General features: G+C 45.7%; 1 protein-coding gene across 1 annotated transcript in view; it reads right to left on the bottom strand.

The window, feature by feature from the left end:
* LOC106579397 (E3 ubiquitin-protein ligase znrf2) overlaps positions 1–17774 on the bottom strand; it is a 75133-nt gene that overhangs the window by 19400 nt on the left and 37959 nt on the right. The window contains exon 2 of the mRNA XM_014159250.3: positions 7365–7460. Coding sequence (XP_014014725.1) covers positions 7365–7460 — 96 coding nt within the window. The remainder of the gene's footprint in view (positions 1–7364; positions 7461–17774) is intronic.

Genomic DNA, 17774 nt, shown 5'->3' with positions numbered 1-17774 from the left:
GAGGATGATGGGGGAAGGAGAAGGTGAGGAGGAGGATGATGGGGGAAGGAGGAGGTGGGAAGGAGGATGATGGGGGAGGGACAAGGAGGCGTGGGGGCTATTAGAGACGGTCCTTGAGGTGCACAAAGCAAACAGCTCAGAAGCACATGAACATGCTGATTAAACACTTTCAGGATGTGTGTGTGTGTGTGTGTGTGTGTGTGTGTGTGTGTGTGTGTGAGATAGCGTGAGTGAGTGCTAAAAGTCAAAGATTACAGCTTCTAAACTCTGTTAGTGCGTGTTGTCTGGACTGAGCTCAGCTAGTCATAGTCTCAGGACACACAGACAGGGAAAAGGCTCAATCAACATTAGACTACACAGGCCTCATAAAGACATTGTTAGCATCTCCCTCTACACAGACCACTGGCCACTCATTTCAATCACTTCCCGACACATGCAAGCAGTTGCACGCACGCAGGCACGCACACACGTGCACACACACACTAACCCTCGTTATCATGCGCAGCTGATTCACCATCTCTGAGTCTAACGACAGGTCAGAGGTGTCGTGATGGAGGACCATGTTACTGTGGTAATGGGGTTGGTGACGTTAGCGCGTGTCATGGGTCATCTATATACCAGACAGACACAGAACGGATGATTAGCAAAACAATCACTGGAAAAACTGGCTAGAAACTGTAGGAAGAAAACGTGACACTAAGTGTCTGCCCCAAATGGCAGCCTATTCCCTTACTTTTGACCAGGGCCCATTTGGGACTAGGCCTAATTTAAATCATGGGCGCTGACCAAGAGAAGGAATGGCATATTAATACAGTGTATTATTAACCTGAATGCACTCTAATGTAGGCGACAGATAAATATCATCATCAATAGTGTTCAGAATGTATTCTACTTCTCTCAAAAACACATTATCTACACCAATGTGACTGCATTAGGCTAGATAACGAATAATGTCTAGTATAATACATTCCCTGCATCCTTTCTCTACCCAGCTCATACACAGAGAGCACTAAACCATGGCTAAAGATGAATATAGACAATCCCACAGGATCAGTGTTGAGCCTCCTGTCATTCTAAACAGTGAACACAACACACCACTGAGTCCTGAGTCTAATCCAACAGCACAGAGCCTGGGCCACTCTAAAGCCACATGGGCCACTCTAAAGCCACATACATACACACACACACACTCACACATACATACACACACTCACACATACACACACTCACGCATACGCGCGCACACACACACACACACACACACACACACACACACACACACACACACACACACACACACACACACACACACACACACACACACACACACCGAAGTCCTGTCTGTGTGTCACGGGCTGGGCAGGAAGCCCCTATAGGCTAATTAAAGTAAGGACAGGGAGATAAAGCCATGATGATGAGTCACTGTGGACAGGTATCGATTAGTCCCTGCTTTTCAGGCTCTTCTGTAATGTTTTTGCTGAAAAGGAAGTTGGCAGTAAGTTGGAATGTGGAGAGAGTCCCAGCAGAGAACCCTGCTCTGACACTGAGCCAAGAGGACCAGCTTTAACATGCAGGGCAGCAGGCAGGCAGGCATACCCAGAGAGGGAAAAGAGAGGAGAGAGCAGAGAGAAAGAGAGAGGGGGGAACAGAAAGAGAGCCAGACTGCCCATTTAATCAACCAGGCCAAAGCCAGCTGCACTCTCCCCCTCAGCCAGCTGCACTCTCCCCCTCCACAGCCTTGTCAATGCCTGCAAAGAACCACAGGGCTGGAGTGTGGAGTGTGGAGGCTGGAGACAGCCCTCTCTTGGCGGTGATCAGAGAGTCTGTTGGTCTGACAGATAGAGATAGATAGGCCACATTTTCTACGGTTTGTTCCATGTTAGAATAGGGTTTCACTGTTTGATTTATGGTAATATTGTACCATGATTGAGACCTCCCACCACTCCTGTTTTTCTCTGTTATTCTTGGTTGGGACATGGTGGAAATACAAAGTTACAAAAGGGCGTGAGAACCTGTGTTTTGATCTTCTTTGCTGATGGAAAACACCTTTACTTGTGTGTGTGCATTTCCATGACTATAGAAATCACCTGCTGAGAAGGCGTCTAACAGTTCTGTGCTCACTAGTTTCCCTGTCCTAGCATTGTCTCCATCTATAGTACACTACTACAGTACACTTACACACTATTCCCTAATATACTAATACTAGCTAGGCTACCCCTGCCTTTCCCTCTTAGGTAGACACACACACAAAATGTCCCCCTGCCCCCCTCATAAAAAGACAGACAGACAGACAGACAGACAGACAGACAGACAGACAGACAGACAGACAGACAGACAGACAGACAGACAACCAGTCTCCATCACTAACAGCAGTACTGCAGTGTTCTCAGAGTTCAACACCAACACCCCTCAGCAGCAGTACATCTGGCAGGCTACTGTATTGTGTCTCTATGTGAGTGTGTTTTGTGCTGTCTTCTCCCTGAGTCGTTAGTACAGTGTCACACAACACAGGACTATGATACAGTAACACACAGACAGTGAGGGGGCTGGGCAGTAAATGCAGTATCTGGAGTGTCCAGTTTGAGTGCCTGGACTGTGGAGGGAGAGTCCCCTCTCTCACTATCATTGGTTGCTCAGGCCTACTGCTACTTCCTGTTTCCTGGTCCAATCAGAGTGTCTCAGGAACAGGAGAGTGTAGCGTGTTGACGTGGCCCTCTTTGGGTATAGCGAGTGCCTTCCCCCTCTCTCTCCTGTCCTACACCCAGGTTCTGTTATCTCAGGTCGTAAATTCCTGGAGGAGACTCTCCCCCTGGCCATGCAGAAGGAGACACATAGAGAGAACAAAGGAACTTCTTCTACATCACAGAACTGAACAATATCCATGTTTTGGAGAATGTGTAACCGGTCGGTGGAGAAGCCAGCTACGACCGGGTCCGTTTTGTTTCATGTTTGTGACCTCATGAAAGACAATACAGCCACATTACTATAACTCTGTTTATACAGGTGCTTCCATTATGAGGTTTGCGTCTAATTATTGTATAAAATGAATGCGTAAAGATGAAACTATTTGTGAAATGATGTAATGATGTTAATGTGAGAGAATTGTATTCCCTTTAAAGTTTAACTAAGTCATTGGCCCACCCCCATGAACACAGACATGATCTGGCTCATGGGACAGCCCTTTTCTACTGTTCTGAATAAAACCCTCACCTAAAGAAATCCTCTTCAGACCATGCATACCTCGGTCAGCTGAGGGGCAAAGGTTTGAGTAGCGACCACAAAAACCTCAGTTTAAGCTAAGGTTGTAATGGTTGTTGAATTCCTAACCATACCACGTGGAGCATTGGCTACACGGCAGGAAATGGTTAGGGAACCTCCCCTATCATTTCCTTGTAACCATATCTACTGTTTGTTTGTTTATGCATTTCTGTGATTATTTAGTTAGTTAGTAAATAAATGATTAAGACAATTGGTGTATGGATGATTCATTGTAAAGGCTGGGTTCGTGCAGATAACCAACAATTTACGACATTTGGAATGAGACTAATGTGAGGTAAAGAATAATTAATTAATTAATTAGAAGACTAATTGATCAGATATTAAAATATCTGAAGAGTTTTATTAGGAAAATTATAACTTTGTAATCTGAAGATTTTCCTTGGTGCCCCGACTTCCTAGTGAATTACATTTACATAATAATAATAATTACAGAGAATTGATTTGATAAAATAAGTCTTCACTTTAATGATGCCAAAGACACGACAGTAGGTAGATATTTCCTAGGGCGTGGGGTCACGTCATGTGACAGGGCTGTAGAGTGGTCCATAGGATGTCCTGCTGCAGCTCTGCAGCTCTGAGCATACCCTTCCCCTAGCACGTCTCTCCCACTGTGTGTGTGTGTGTGTGTGTGTGTGTGTGTGTAAACAGAATGCAGCTAGGTCCTCCCTGTCTGCAGTACAGTGGGGGGCATACAGTATGAACAGCATCACATTCTGTATGTATGGACGGGAGGGCAAGAGAGAGAGAGAGTACAGAGAGGGAGGGAGAGAAAGAGAGAAGGAGAGAGAAAGAGGGCAAGAGCGAGAGAGAGAGGGTAAGTGAGAGAGGTAATGGGATTCGCTTCGGGAGTAGAGCCAGTTGTGTGAAAAAGAAGCTTCCTCTCTCGCCCTCTCTTTCTCTCCCTGTCCCGTACGGCAGAGGAATAGAAGAGGTAGAAACACAGAGCTGGCTGTCAGAGTGGTGCTGAGAGAGGAGAGAAGAGAGGAGAGGTAGAAACACAGAGCTGGCTGTCAGAGTGGTGCTGAGAGAGGAGAGAAGAGAGGAGAGGAGAGGTAGAAACACAGAGCTGGCTGTCAGAGTGGTGCTGAGAGAAGAGAGAAGAGAGGAGAGGTAGAAACACAGAGCTGGCTGTCAGAGTGGTGCTGAGAGAAGAGAGAAGAGAGGAGAGGAGAGGTAGAAACAGAGCTGGCTGTCAGAGTAGTGCTGAGAGAGGAGAGAGGAGGAGAGGAGAGGTAGAAACACAGAGCTGGCTGTCAGAGTGGTGCTGAGAGAGGAGAGAAGAGAGGAGGAGAGGAGAGGTAGAAACACAGAGCTGGCTGTCAGAGTGGTGCTGAGAGAAGAGAGGAGGAGAGGGAGTGGAGGGCTCAGTGATAATCTCTCCTGTCCAGCTCCATTACACTCCTCCCCACATGACTGATGAGCCAGACCAGACCTGCACAAAGGGAACACTAACAATCATCTCTCTCTCCATATTCAGACACATAAACATACACACTCTTTACTAAAACTGTAGACTAGTGTATCTCTCTCTCTCTCTATTTTCCTTTTCTCTCCCCACCACCCCCCTCTATCCCTGTCTCTCTCATACTCTCCCTCTCTCTCCAAACACAGAGATTAGCTAGAGAGGAGTGGAGAGTGCAGAAAGCCTGGAGGACAGCATAGGACACAGTGCTCAGGAAGAGAATGACTGGCTGAAAAGGGGCTGTCTACAGGGGTACCAGGGCAGGCCAGGACGGGGAGAAACCTATTCAGAGAAGGATGGGAGGGGGGAGTAAAGAGAGTGAAAGTCATGACTCACCACTCATACCCCAGCCAGTCTTCTCTAAGGTCTATTAACATAGTAAATTGGCTTCCATTACTGGAGAATGTCATCTCCGATGACCAGCAGGTTTTTTTTTAAACGCTGTTGGGCTGTTTAAAACCTGGGGATTATCTTTAAACAGCAGCATTTGTCCTCTCTGTCAACTGGGTGTGTTAAAAAAGCCCTTCTTCAGGCTGAGGGAGACAAAACAAGCGGTTTAAAGTCCACATGACTGATACATCTGTCTGGGGCTTGACTCATACTTGGTCTCTTGTGATGCAGGCAGGCAGGGGAGAGATTGTGTCACAGACAGCACATAAACACAGACAACCACAATATCAGGAGTGAAGCACACACACGCAAACACACAGAACGGGCCACCACCCCTTAATTCATCCCCCCACTGTGTTTGATGATGGATGACTTTCCCTCAGTCTTGTTGATGCATGAGAAACCAGGTCTACTGACCTTCACCCATCATCAGCCCAATGCTGTTACATCACAGTTGCACTAAAAACAAGCAGACACAGAGAAAGTGCTGCTGCCACCCTTACCCACTCCTGAGCCATGATGAAGGCCTGTTTGACTAGGCTTTTACAGCAAGTCACTGTGGACTGAAGCTCCATGATCCAATAATATAACAGTTATAGAAGTGTCCAGAATTTGACCTCTGCTGAAAAATCTAATATTGGCCACATGAGCTGCCAGAGGCATGTGAGAGGACTGCTCAGAGAAGAAAAACAGACACATATTATTGCATCAGAAGTCGCTATGTCTCAGTGTTGAATGTACACTGGGCTATGTTGTTGATGTTGAGGAAGACATGGAGTATACAAGAGCTAACAATACATTTGTGTGATTATTATTAATCTTATCAGTAAACTTCAGCCAAATGGCCTTCTATTCCCTATTTGGTACACTACTTTTGCCCAGGTCACATAGGGCTCTAGTCAAAAGTAGTGCACTATATAGTGAATGAGGTGCCATTTGGGACGTAGACAACATGCAGTCATTTGTTTTCTGACTAACTGAATCCTACATGCTGACTTAGTGCTTAGAAGGGGCCACTACAAACTCCTCATTAGGGCTATTAGGCAATGACTTCCAGAGCCTGGGCCCAATGTAGGAAGTATTTCCCCATAGAGTTGGAGTGGAAAAGAGAGGCAGGGAGATACAAGTGTGTGAGGCAGAAATGACTCAGCCCTGAGTGTGTGTGTGGTGTGTGTGTGGTGTGTGTGTGGTGTGAGTGTGGTGTGAGGTTTGTTTGTGTGTGTGTGTGTGTGTGTGTGTGTGTGTGTGTGTGTGTGTGTGTGTGTGTGTGTGTGTGTGTGTGTGTGTGTGTGTGTGTGTGTGTGTGTGTGTGTGTGTGTGTGTTGAACTCTGCTTCTTCTCAACCAGGAATGTAAACAGGGCTAAAAGTAAGTTGGGGGGCTCCAACTTTCCCCTCTCACTGCTGTATCCTAGTTTACATCTCCCCTGCAGAGATTACAGTATCAAATACAGGACATGTTTTCACTGTCATTCACATAAACACTGTCCACTTAAGACTTGCGACCTGCTCAGTTTGTTTATGAAGATATGGCCCATAAATCAATTGGACCAGTCGTCAGAAAGAGATTAAGAAACCACGGGGAGATGCAATTGATTAGGAAACCTTAGATTACAATTATTTATGGAGTAGATCACTCATAACCATAGTAATATGACTTGTTCTTCCATTGAGCCCCTACCCAGCCTGTTATGATGTACTTGGCTGTGTGTTGGCATCATAGTAATTCCACTGTGTGTTTATATAGACTGACAGTGTCTGAAAACGTGCAAAGGCTGATTAAGGCATTAAAGCGGCAACACAATGGGAGACAAATGAAAGATATAGAGAGAGAGTTTGTGTTTGAATTGAACTGCAGCGAGAGGAGAGAGTTATTTTGATCAATTTAGGCAGACGGTATTGGACAGATCAGGGAGTCCAGTGACCGTCCCCTCTGTAACAGATCTGCCATAAAACGCTGTCTTGCCATTAAGATTACACAGACACAGAGCTAACACCTGCCGTGACACCAGTCACATTAGTCACTGACGGGGAGGAGTGGTATTTTAACTGTCAAACAACAAGCAGCTCATTCAGACACTGTCTGACAGCAACCATGTTGCAATAAATGAGCTTGTCAATGAATGTCAGACGGCCACGGCAACATCTTGTCTGGCCACACACACTAAGCCCTCCCCTTCACAAGCACCAGTTCAGCAAAGGAGAACAGTCTAGGGGTAGAGTTCGCAGTCTTACCGTTATACGTCACTCTGGGTTTGGTCAAGCACATGACGATGTGTAGATCTATCTCATCCGTGGAGACGAACTTGGAGCAGACAGGACACATGAAGCCTGCATGGAGGGAGAAGGGAGGAGGAAAGGAAGACAAAGTGGTAAATATCAGAAAACTAATTCTGTACAGGGTAATCATGAAGTACCTATACTGTTACCATAACACAGCATCCCACACCCGAACCCCTCCACCCAGCCATCACAACATTCTCTCTGACATTACAAACTGAATTCGCCCTATTACATTCTCCTGCAATTACATTCTATGAGTCACACTCAATAATCTCCCTGTGATATTAACAGCAAATATGAATTAAAATGAGGTGATATTTAACACTGATTACAAAGCTTGTCTTGACATTATCACTATGATGCAGCAGATTGCCGAGACGCCCTTTAAACTGAGATTATTCATGATCGTGTTTGGTAGCTCTGCACTAAACAGTTAACACAACTAGACAGCCAAACAGACTGACAGACAGGGTTAATGTTGTTATCGATGATGTGGTATGATAACGTGTGGTTAGTGTAGGACTGATTACACTATTACTGACTGGACTAGCAGCTGGGCTTATGACAACCACCTCTGGTGGGAGTGTGTGCATGTGAGTGAGAGTGTATGAGTGAGTGTGTATGTATGTGTGTATGTATGTATGTATGTATGTATGTATGTATGTATGTATGCATGCATGCATGTATGTATGTATGTATGTATGTGAGTGAGTGAGTGAGTATGCATGTGTGTGTGGGTGTATGTGAGTGAGTGTGTGTATGTCTGTGTGAGTGTGTGTGTGTATGTATGTATGTATGTGAGTGTGTGTTTGTGTGAGTGTATATATGTATGTGTGCGAGTGTGTGTGTATGTGTGTGTATGCGTGAGTGTGTGTATGTGTGAGTGTGTGTGTATGTATGTATGTGAGTGCATCAATATTAACACCTGCTCACCATCCATCCCTCGAGTCCAGCCAGGCCAAACTGATAACAGCCCTTTCCTGCTGTCAATGACCAAAAGCTCTTTGGCCTCATGGGTGGAATGTTATTAATAGTTTATCATTTCATCATTAATAAAGATAATTTCTAAAAACCAGACAGAAATCTGGTGTTTCTATGTGAAAGATGTTCTATTTCAGTCTTCTGTGATGTATATAAAGTGTAATATTGGGATGCAAACTCACAAGTTAATACATGTCAACTCTATATCTGACATGATACAGGTGTCTTCTTTTTAAAGCCCATAACCATGTGTGTGAGGTGGATACTTTGGTTTCAAAGTAGAATTGTTTAAGATTACCAGAAAACACCCTGTGTGACCCTGATTTAGCACACTGAAGTAAAAGGCTAATGCAACATTGTGTGTGTGTGTGTGTGTGTGTGTGTGTGTACAGTATGTGTGTGTGTGTAGTATGTGTGTGTGTGTTTAGTATGTGTGTGTGTTTGTGTGTGTGTAGTATGTGTGTGTGTGTGTGTGTGTGTGTTTAGTATTTGTGTGTGTGCTTGTGTGTGTGTGTATTGTACGTGTGTGTAGTATGTGTGTGTAGTGTACGTGTGTGTGTGTGTGTGTGTGTAGTATATGTGTGTGAGTGTGTGTGTGTGTCTGGACTGATCGAGTCTGTCACCTTGGTCTACAAGGCTCCTGGTATAAAGAGATTATTCAGCCAGTGGCCAACAGGTTCTCACCTCAAGGCCCTGTCCCCTCTGCCTATCATACCCATTATATCCTGCAGCTCACTATAGTATACACTGTGTGTGTGTGTGTGTGTGTGTGTATTTCCAGATTATTTCCTGTAAAATACATCCATATAATATACGAGTCATCCTGTTGTGTGCATGCAAACAGACCCACAGGCACATTAACCAGGTTTCCATCTAACCATTTCATGCAGAAGAATTACCTGTCGCATAAAAACGACAGTCATGTCGGTACAATTTGATACATTAGGACAGACCATTTGTTTGTTCCACAAGGTGGGATCTTGTGTCGGTAAAATGAATTATGTGAGAAATGGCGTTGGTAATGCCTTTATGTGCAAACATTGATATAATAATCATCATATCGAAATAAACGCATGATAGGCGCCCACCGTCACAACGTGAAAAAGCATTTCAAGTTCATAAGCAGATGAAATAAGTTATGATGTACTTCACATTGTGGTTAGGTGCATGTAGGCTATTATTTCAATGCTGTTGACATAATGATCGGTGCTTGGCTGCCAATTCTTAAATAAAATGATCTCGCTCTTATCAATATCTAATCATATAACCCCCTGTCCACTTTATCAGCCAAGTCTTGTCTAGAGAGAGAGCCTGAAGCAAAACTAGATTGTGCATGTTTGTGTGACAAAACCACCTGTAGTTGAAATTGTGATTGAAACCCATGTAACTTAAGTCTTTTAATTGGTACATGGGAACTTAACTGCAGAAGTAATTTTTGAGTGCACTTCGTCATCACGCAGCCTTTTGTCCACAACAAGTGGTTGGGACATGCACATCTTGTTTATATGCAGATTTTAGAATATTCGTATGAAAATCTGTCTCCAATTGGATGGAACCCCAGCTATGGACATACACACCAGGATGACTGATGTATTACGAGGATGCCCTTTCCAGGAAATGAATCTGGAAATACTCAGTCACAACACACACCCCTGTAGACCCTGCACTCCTACAGGCAACAATCAATCTCTAGCCCAACTCAACTCTGCAGGGGGTACAGTTACGTCTACAGATCTGAAGACAATACTGTAGAAAATTTGGGGGGGTAGCCCCATCATAGCTGGAGCCCCATCTGGGACTCACCTTAACCATTAGACCAAGAGGTCCGAACCTCTTGGCGAGGTTGCTAGGTGTTGGGTTAAGGTCGCTACATTACCCCCTTTCCTTCGGGAGAGCGTGTCCCCACATTTCTCTTTACCAAGTCTCTCACATCACATGTGCACGCCTCTTCAATGGCTTCACGGGCGCAATCCCACTTCTGACACCAATGTGTGTGTGTGTGTGAGTGTGTGTGTGTGTGTGGTGTGTGTGTGCGTCCGGGTATTTTCAGAATAATTTCCTGGAAAATGCCTCTTCATAATATATGACTCATCCTGGTGTGTGAGCGTACAAACAGACACCAGTGTGTGTGTGTGTGTGTGTAGATATTGGCTGTACTAAATGCTAATCCCTTTCTGTGGGGAGGGTATTGGAGAGGAGGAGAGGAGTGTCCCACTTCCAGCAGGGACTAGAGGAGATAACAAGAGGTGAGAAATTCAAAGCTGATCTACTACACTACTCCCTCAGCATAAGCCTCAACAGACCCATTCAAATTGGGAAAGCAATCCTCCTCTGACTAACTGAGGGGGTTAATCATCTCTCCTTTACTCACCTCCTCTTCCCTCCCTCCATTTAGACACCAAGCTGACACCCTGCTGCTCTGGCACAGCAGACTAGCAGACGAGGCAGACCATGACGGGGAGAAGGGCAGCTGTGACCGTCTCTGTGTCTGCCCAGTGCACACAGAGTAGGGAGGTGTACTAGCATGGTATGTCTGCCAACTAGGCCTATAGGGCAGAATGGAGCACAGTGGGACTGTAGTATGGCCTGTCTGGCCAGCTGTAGGGACTAGGGGTCAGGTCCAGCCAGTCTGGACTCTGGATGTACTGAGTCAATACAGACCATCTAAAGGTGACGCAGACCGTCACATACTACGTGTTAATGCTGTCTGTATGATTGTTCACCTGACATCTCCAGCCTTCGCAAGAGAAGCTATCTATCTGTCTGACCACATGCAGCGTAATAGAAACCCAACACGGCTGCTTGCTTGGTGTTAAAGGTAACACACTCCTATCTAATGACTGTCCTTTGTGTGTGTATTTGTGTGTGTGTGTGTGTGTGTGTATTTGTGTGTGTGTATTTGTGTGTGTGTGTGTGTATTTGTGTGTGTGTATTTGTGTCCTCTCTTTGTCTCTGGGTTATTTACTGTAAACCATGGCCACAGGAGGGGAGCAGCTGCATAATAACCAATGACCACATCAACACAGAGCAGGCCAGGGCTAGATCCAGGACCAACGGCCAGAGAACAGCAACTCAAACGTCTTACACCAACACACACAGACCCCAGTACTCCTACAGGCAACAACATACATCAAGCCTAACTCAACTCTGGGGGAGAGCGAGAGCGAGAGCGAGAGCGAGAGAGAGAGAGAGAGAGAGAGAGAGAGAGAGAGAGAGAGAGAGAGAGAGAGAGAGAGAGAGAGAGAGAGAGAGAGAGAGAGAGAGAGAATAACATAGTCTACATCTTTTCTCTGGGTAATTCGATTTCAGGGCTCTGATCTTGCGTCATGCTGCATATAAAAAACATACATTCTCAGATCACGGTGTTGTTTAATTGACTGGAATTAAATTCAATTATAAGTGAATGTTGAGAGAGGGACATTTAATTGAAGGAATGACTATGGAGGAATGGAGGAGAGCTGAAGTGGAACCTTTATCTTGATAAACAGACTAGAGTTAGTGACATCATCAGACCAATAACATGAGGTGACAGTTTGACAGTCAGATAATCAGCATGATAAAGTAATAAAATGATGGCAGGCTATAAAAGCCAGAGTTGGTATGCATGGCCTTAAGGGTGATGACGTTCACACATCAGCCTGATAGAGCCCATACAGGATGGTGGTAAGGAAGAACCCCCCGTCCCCTCTTTTATACATATGCTTAGTCGAGGTTACTAAAACATTGATCTCAATATCATATTTGGTCAAATACAAGTAAAGGAACAGAACAGAAAACAAAAAGTGGAAAGTAAAAAACATCCTCAAGCCAATGTTCTGAGAGTCAGTCAGTCCCATGGGAAGAGGAGAGAGGCCAGCTTCCATTTGCTCAGTGGAGAGGCCAGCACCATTAGCTAAAGGCAGATAAGGAGAGAAGGAGATGATGAGGAGGAAATGGGGAGTAAAGGAGGAGATGACAGGAGGAGATGGGGAGTAAAGGAGTAGAGGAGGAGATGAGAGGAGGAGATGGGGTAGAGTAGGAGATGAGTAGAGGAGGAGATGAGAGGAGGAGATGGGGAGTAAAGGAGGAGATGAGAGGAGGAGATGGGGAGATGGGGGGTAGAGGAGGAGGAGGAAGAGATGGGGGGTAGAGGAGGAGATGAGAGGAGGAGATGAGTAGAGGAGGAGATGAGGAGATGAGAGGAGGAGATGGGGAGTAGAGGAGGAGTTGAGAGGAGGAGATGGGGGTAGAGGAGGAGATGAGAGGAGGAGATGAGGAGATGAGAGGAGGAGATGGGGAGTAGAGGAGGCGATGAGTAGAGGAGGAGATGGGGAGTAGAGGAGGAGATGAGTAGAGGAGGAGATGAGAGGAGGAGATGGGAGTAGAGGAGGAGATGAGGAGATGGGGAGTAGAGGAGGAGATGGGGAGTAGAGGAGGAGATGAGTAGAGGAGGAGATGGGGAGTAGATGAGAGGAGGAGATGGGGAGTAGAGGAGGAGATGAGAGGAAGAGATGGGGAGTATGGGAGATGAGAGGAAGAGATGGGGAGTAGAGGTGGAGATGTAGCAATGTCACATAGATCATTGCATTTAATTTTCGACAAAGCCGTTAAATGAATACTCTCCCAAGTAAACAAATACTAATGTCCATTCATATTCAAATATTTGGTACTGCAGCAACAAATAGCATTAGGAACATCATGCTCTGTTTTGTATTAGGAACCCCTTCCTTATCTCAGGATCTCCTATAAACCAAACCAAAGTCCTGAGTCAGCATCGATCCCATCTAGCCCCCATCCTCGATCTTATTAAATCCCCTTTATGTATTACATTATCCCTTTATGGATCGGCAGGCTAGCTCTAAATGGGATGGTGCGCGGGGCCTGGCCTGAGAACGTCCTTCTCCTCTCACAGCCTTGCAGCGCTATTGTCACTATTTCAATAATTTATTTTGTTTTATCTTTAACTTTGCATTGTTGGAAAAGGAATCATAAGTAAGCATTTCAAGTTCGAATTTCATTGATTCGACTTGTATGTCACCAGGACACCACACACACACACACACACACACACACACACACACACACACACACACACACACACACACACACACACACACACACACACACACACACACACACACACACACACACACACACACACACACACAGAAGAGTGGAGAAGAGGTCCAGTCCTCCAGGGCCCCAGTCCAGCTTTTTCATCCTTGTCTGTTGACTATGGTATGAAGGGACAATCACTACATCTAGCTCCTAAACGGTATGACATTTGTTGTAAAACACATCTCAGAAAAAGGAGAACCCCCTTTCTCATGGGCTGTTACAGTCTTAAAATAAAATGCAGAAATAGAATTGTCTATGGTAAACAACAGCTTGTCATGAGCACCAAAACAATCCTTGTCAAAATGTCCCCATCCTTGTGATGTAGGTACCCATAATCAGTCACCAGACTAACACGCTGGACAGGACAGCCAAGCAGAGACAACCAACCTGACGATGACAACAAAGATGACGCAACACACAGTCAGTCTTTTAACCATCAGATTATTGCATGAAGAGACTAGGTTATGTTCTTTTATTTCAACGAAAAACCTTCAAAACGACAGGATTTTATGATGATACTGAACAGGGACAATGTCGTCCTATTCGTACAATATGCTGTGGATTATTTTCAAACCTCACCAAATACATAGTGACAGCAGCCTAAAATGTGGACTTTTCCATATTTATCATCGGCGGCCTAAAAAGCCTTCTAAAAGCCAGTGCTGCCATGCAGCCTGGAGTCTGCCACCAAGCAAGGGTCTGGCCAAGGAGCTGTTCTCCACTCCCCAGTCCCCTGTCCTAAACTCTCTCTGCCACATCAATGATTGATTCTGAGGGCTGGAGCCCCAGGAGAGAGCAGGGGGAAGAAGCATCTCTGCCTGGCGATGGAGGGAGGGATCTGGGCTGAGCAGAGCTAGCGTCCCTGGTCCCTGGGACTTCCTCGATGCTGCTGGTGATGATAACGTCACCATAGCTTTAGCATGATAAGCTCTGTGGTACATACAGTTCCTCTGGCTGGGTAGACCGGCTGACTGGTTGGGACATTATTACACAGACAGACATGAATGTTGTATGATTACTGCTAAAAGTATGAGTATAGACTGAGATAGAGAGAGAGTGAAATAGAAAGAGAATGTGTAGAGAGAGAGAGAGAGACAAAAATAGATTATACACTGAGTATACTAAACATTAGGAACGCCTACCTAATTTTGAGTTGATGAAAATGATTATCAGCTGAAGTTGAATTGAACAGTGTTAAACAATCAGAATGGAGAAAGACTCATTAAAATCAGGTAGAATGTATGTGTTGCTACTCTAGGGCCACACTACTCATACTGCATGTTTAGAGATTTTATTATTCAAAAACATCAAATACCATCAAATTACCGTCCTTTTTTTTTTATACCTGTGATTTGATATTTTGGCCATATCGTCCAGCGTTTGTTGACTCCATTGCTTCCCACAGTTGTGTCAAGTTGGCTGGATGTCCTTTGCATGGTGGATCATTCTTGATGCACACGGGAAACTGTTGTGTGAAAAACCCAGCAGCTTTGCAGTTCGGGACACAAACAAGTGTGCCTGGCACCTACTACCATACCCCATTCAAAGGCACTTCAATCTATTTTCTTACCCATTCACCCTCTGAATGGCACACATACACAATCCATGTCTCAATTGTCTCATGGCTTAAAAATCCTTATTTAACCTGTCTCCTCCCCTTCATCTACACTGATTGAAGTGGATTTAATAAGTGACATCAATAAGGGATCATAGTTGTTACCTGGATTCACCTGGTAAGTCTATGTCATGGAAAGAGCAGGTGTTTCTAATGTTTTGTATAGTCAGTGTAGAGCTTAAATATAGGGGCCAGGTTAACCCTGCCAACGGGCCTGACTGCTACATCAGTCAGGAAGTAAGGCATGGCACTGGGCTGTCACCACACACAAAGTTTTAGCTACTCTAGTTACAGAGAAAGATGTGATATCCATAAAGAGTCCAGCGAACCATTGTCTAATTACGCAATAAGGCACCTCAGGGGTTTGTGGTATATGGCCAATATACCACGGCTAAGGGCTGTTCTTATGTACGACGCAACGCAGGGTGCCTGGATACAGCCCTTAGCCTGTTTTGTCATTCCCATGGTATACGGTCTGATATACCACGGCTGTCAGCCAATCAGCATTCAGGGCTCGAACCACCCAGTTTATAATCTTCTGTTTGTGGCACAACCCTATTTTAGGGCATTTTTATTAGAGAGGTGAAGTGATGACACTCTTTGGACGAGCTCTCTGAGAGGAGGAGAGCGGAGAGAGGAGGGGTGAGGAGACGAGGAGAGAAGAGGAGACGAGGAGAGGAGAAAGATGATAAGAGAGGAGATATGAGGAAAGAGGGGAGGGTAATATTAGAGAGACACTATCACCAGCCACCCATCTGCCAGACGGCCTCACTCTCCCCATGTGTCACAGTCTGACGTGTCAGGGACTACAATTAAAATCAGAGAACAAGGACAACACTGATGGCACATCAGACGGGCTCTCTATTTACAGAAATATAGTATGGGAGGGAGAGATGGTATTAGGGAGGGAAGGAGGGAGGAGAAAGAGAAAAAGAAAGCCTGTAATTTCCTCTGTTTTTGCTAAAAGGAGGGAGGAAATGGATTGTGTCTGGGGGGCTTGGCTGGGTTTGGATCTGGAAAGACAGAAACAATCAGCTCCAGGGAGCAGACAGACAGAACAGACAGAGTATCATGACAAGAAGAGAAAATAGAAAGAGAGATGATAGAAGCTAAACCGCCCACAGCAGCCACTGCACCATGCCCTGTTCTCTCTCATCAGCTCACATGCCCTGTTGACTGTCATTGACAGTAGAGCAGTGTAGGCCACAGAGGGCCTGGGAGGATATAAACATGACCATATTAACCCTATTACCCTGATTAATACATGGGGGGTGGGGTTAAGGACCTGAAACTACAGCACTTGGGATAAAGTTTCTATGATTCTGGGCCTGACCTGGTCTTGACCCCAGCATTCTGTTGTTGGACCGGGCTAAGCTTATGTCTGGGTCTCCACTGTGGCTGTCACACACAGACCCACACAGGGAGAGGAGGGGGAAGACGGGGAGGGAGACCTAGATCAATGGGACGATTAAGGGTCATCCTATTGAGTGAAACCCTGAGCCAGAGAGAAAGCGAGACAGATAGAGGGAGAGAGAGAGTGGAAGAGGGGTCCTGGCACCATCACACAAGGGGAACAGGAGGAGGGTCAAAAAAGAGGAGGAGAAAGAAGAAGGGAAAGGGAGGGGAGAGTGGGGAAGAGTTGAGTATAAATAAACCAGCTTTCAGTCACTGGAGGAAAGTAGAAGTAGGGTACTTTCTGACGAGTTGACAAGTGAAGGTGATGATGATACTGGAAGGTTGAGGAGATGGGGTGTCCTTCCTCTCTGACTGTTCACATCTCAATTCCTCACAGACAGACAGACAGACAGACAGACAGACAGACAGACAGACAGACAGACAGACAGACAGACAGACAGACAGACAGACAGACAGACAGACAGACAGACAGACAGACAGACGAGCAAGGCCCTCGGAGCAGATAGCAGAGGGCTATGAAGAGGAATGTTGTGTTCAGGACAGGCAGGCCTAGGCCCTGAAGTGTTTGTATAGGCAGTTAGCCTATCTATCATCAGCAGGCTTTCTTCTTTCTGTTAATTATCATCATCTGTCTGTCTGCCATCCCACGTCAACCAGCAGATGGTCAACACTCAGAAAAAACAAAGGAGATGAAAAATAGTCGAAGCAACGAAAAAAAGCGAAGGTAGAAAACAAAGCCACAGACCCTGGCAGGCCGGCACTGCAACTAAAGAACTGTGTTTGGAGTGCCCACTCCAACAAGCAGAGGCTGCGTGGTGAGTGGCACGTGGGCAAACTGTGCTGTCTCTGTGTGTTGTTACAATAAGGAGTGTGTTTTTAGCGCTCTGCTCCCGGCTGCTAATGACCCACATTCACAGTAAACTGTCCCGGTGAGTTCCACCCTGCACGGCAACCGTATCCATGGTGTCCATACCGCTGCTCATTAGTCCTGCAAGCCTGAGCTTATCAGTAACACTCAGTAACACAGGGCTCACAGAGACACTGCTAGGCTATACTGCACTGTACTACACAGGGCTCACAGAGACACTGCTAGGCTATACTGCACTGTACTGCACAGGGCTCACAGAGACACTGCTAGGCTATACTGCACTGTACTGCACAGGGCTCACAGAGACACTGCTAGGCTATACTGCACTGTACTGCACAGGGCTCACAGAGACACTGCTAGGCTATACTGCACTGTACTGCACAGG

Source organism: Salmo salar, chromosome 02 (genome assembly GCF_965601325.2).
Source record: "Salmo salar chromosome 02, fSalSal1, whole genome shotgun sequence".
In the NCBI taxonomy this organism is placed as follows: Eukaryota; Metazoa; Chordata; class Actinopteri; order Salmoniformes; family Salmonidae; genus Salmo; species Salmo salar.
This window is presented reverse-complemented; position numbering and strand designations above follow the sequence as displayed.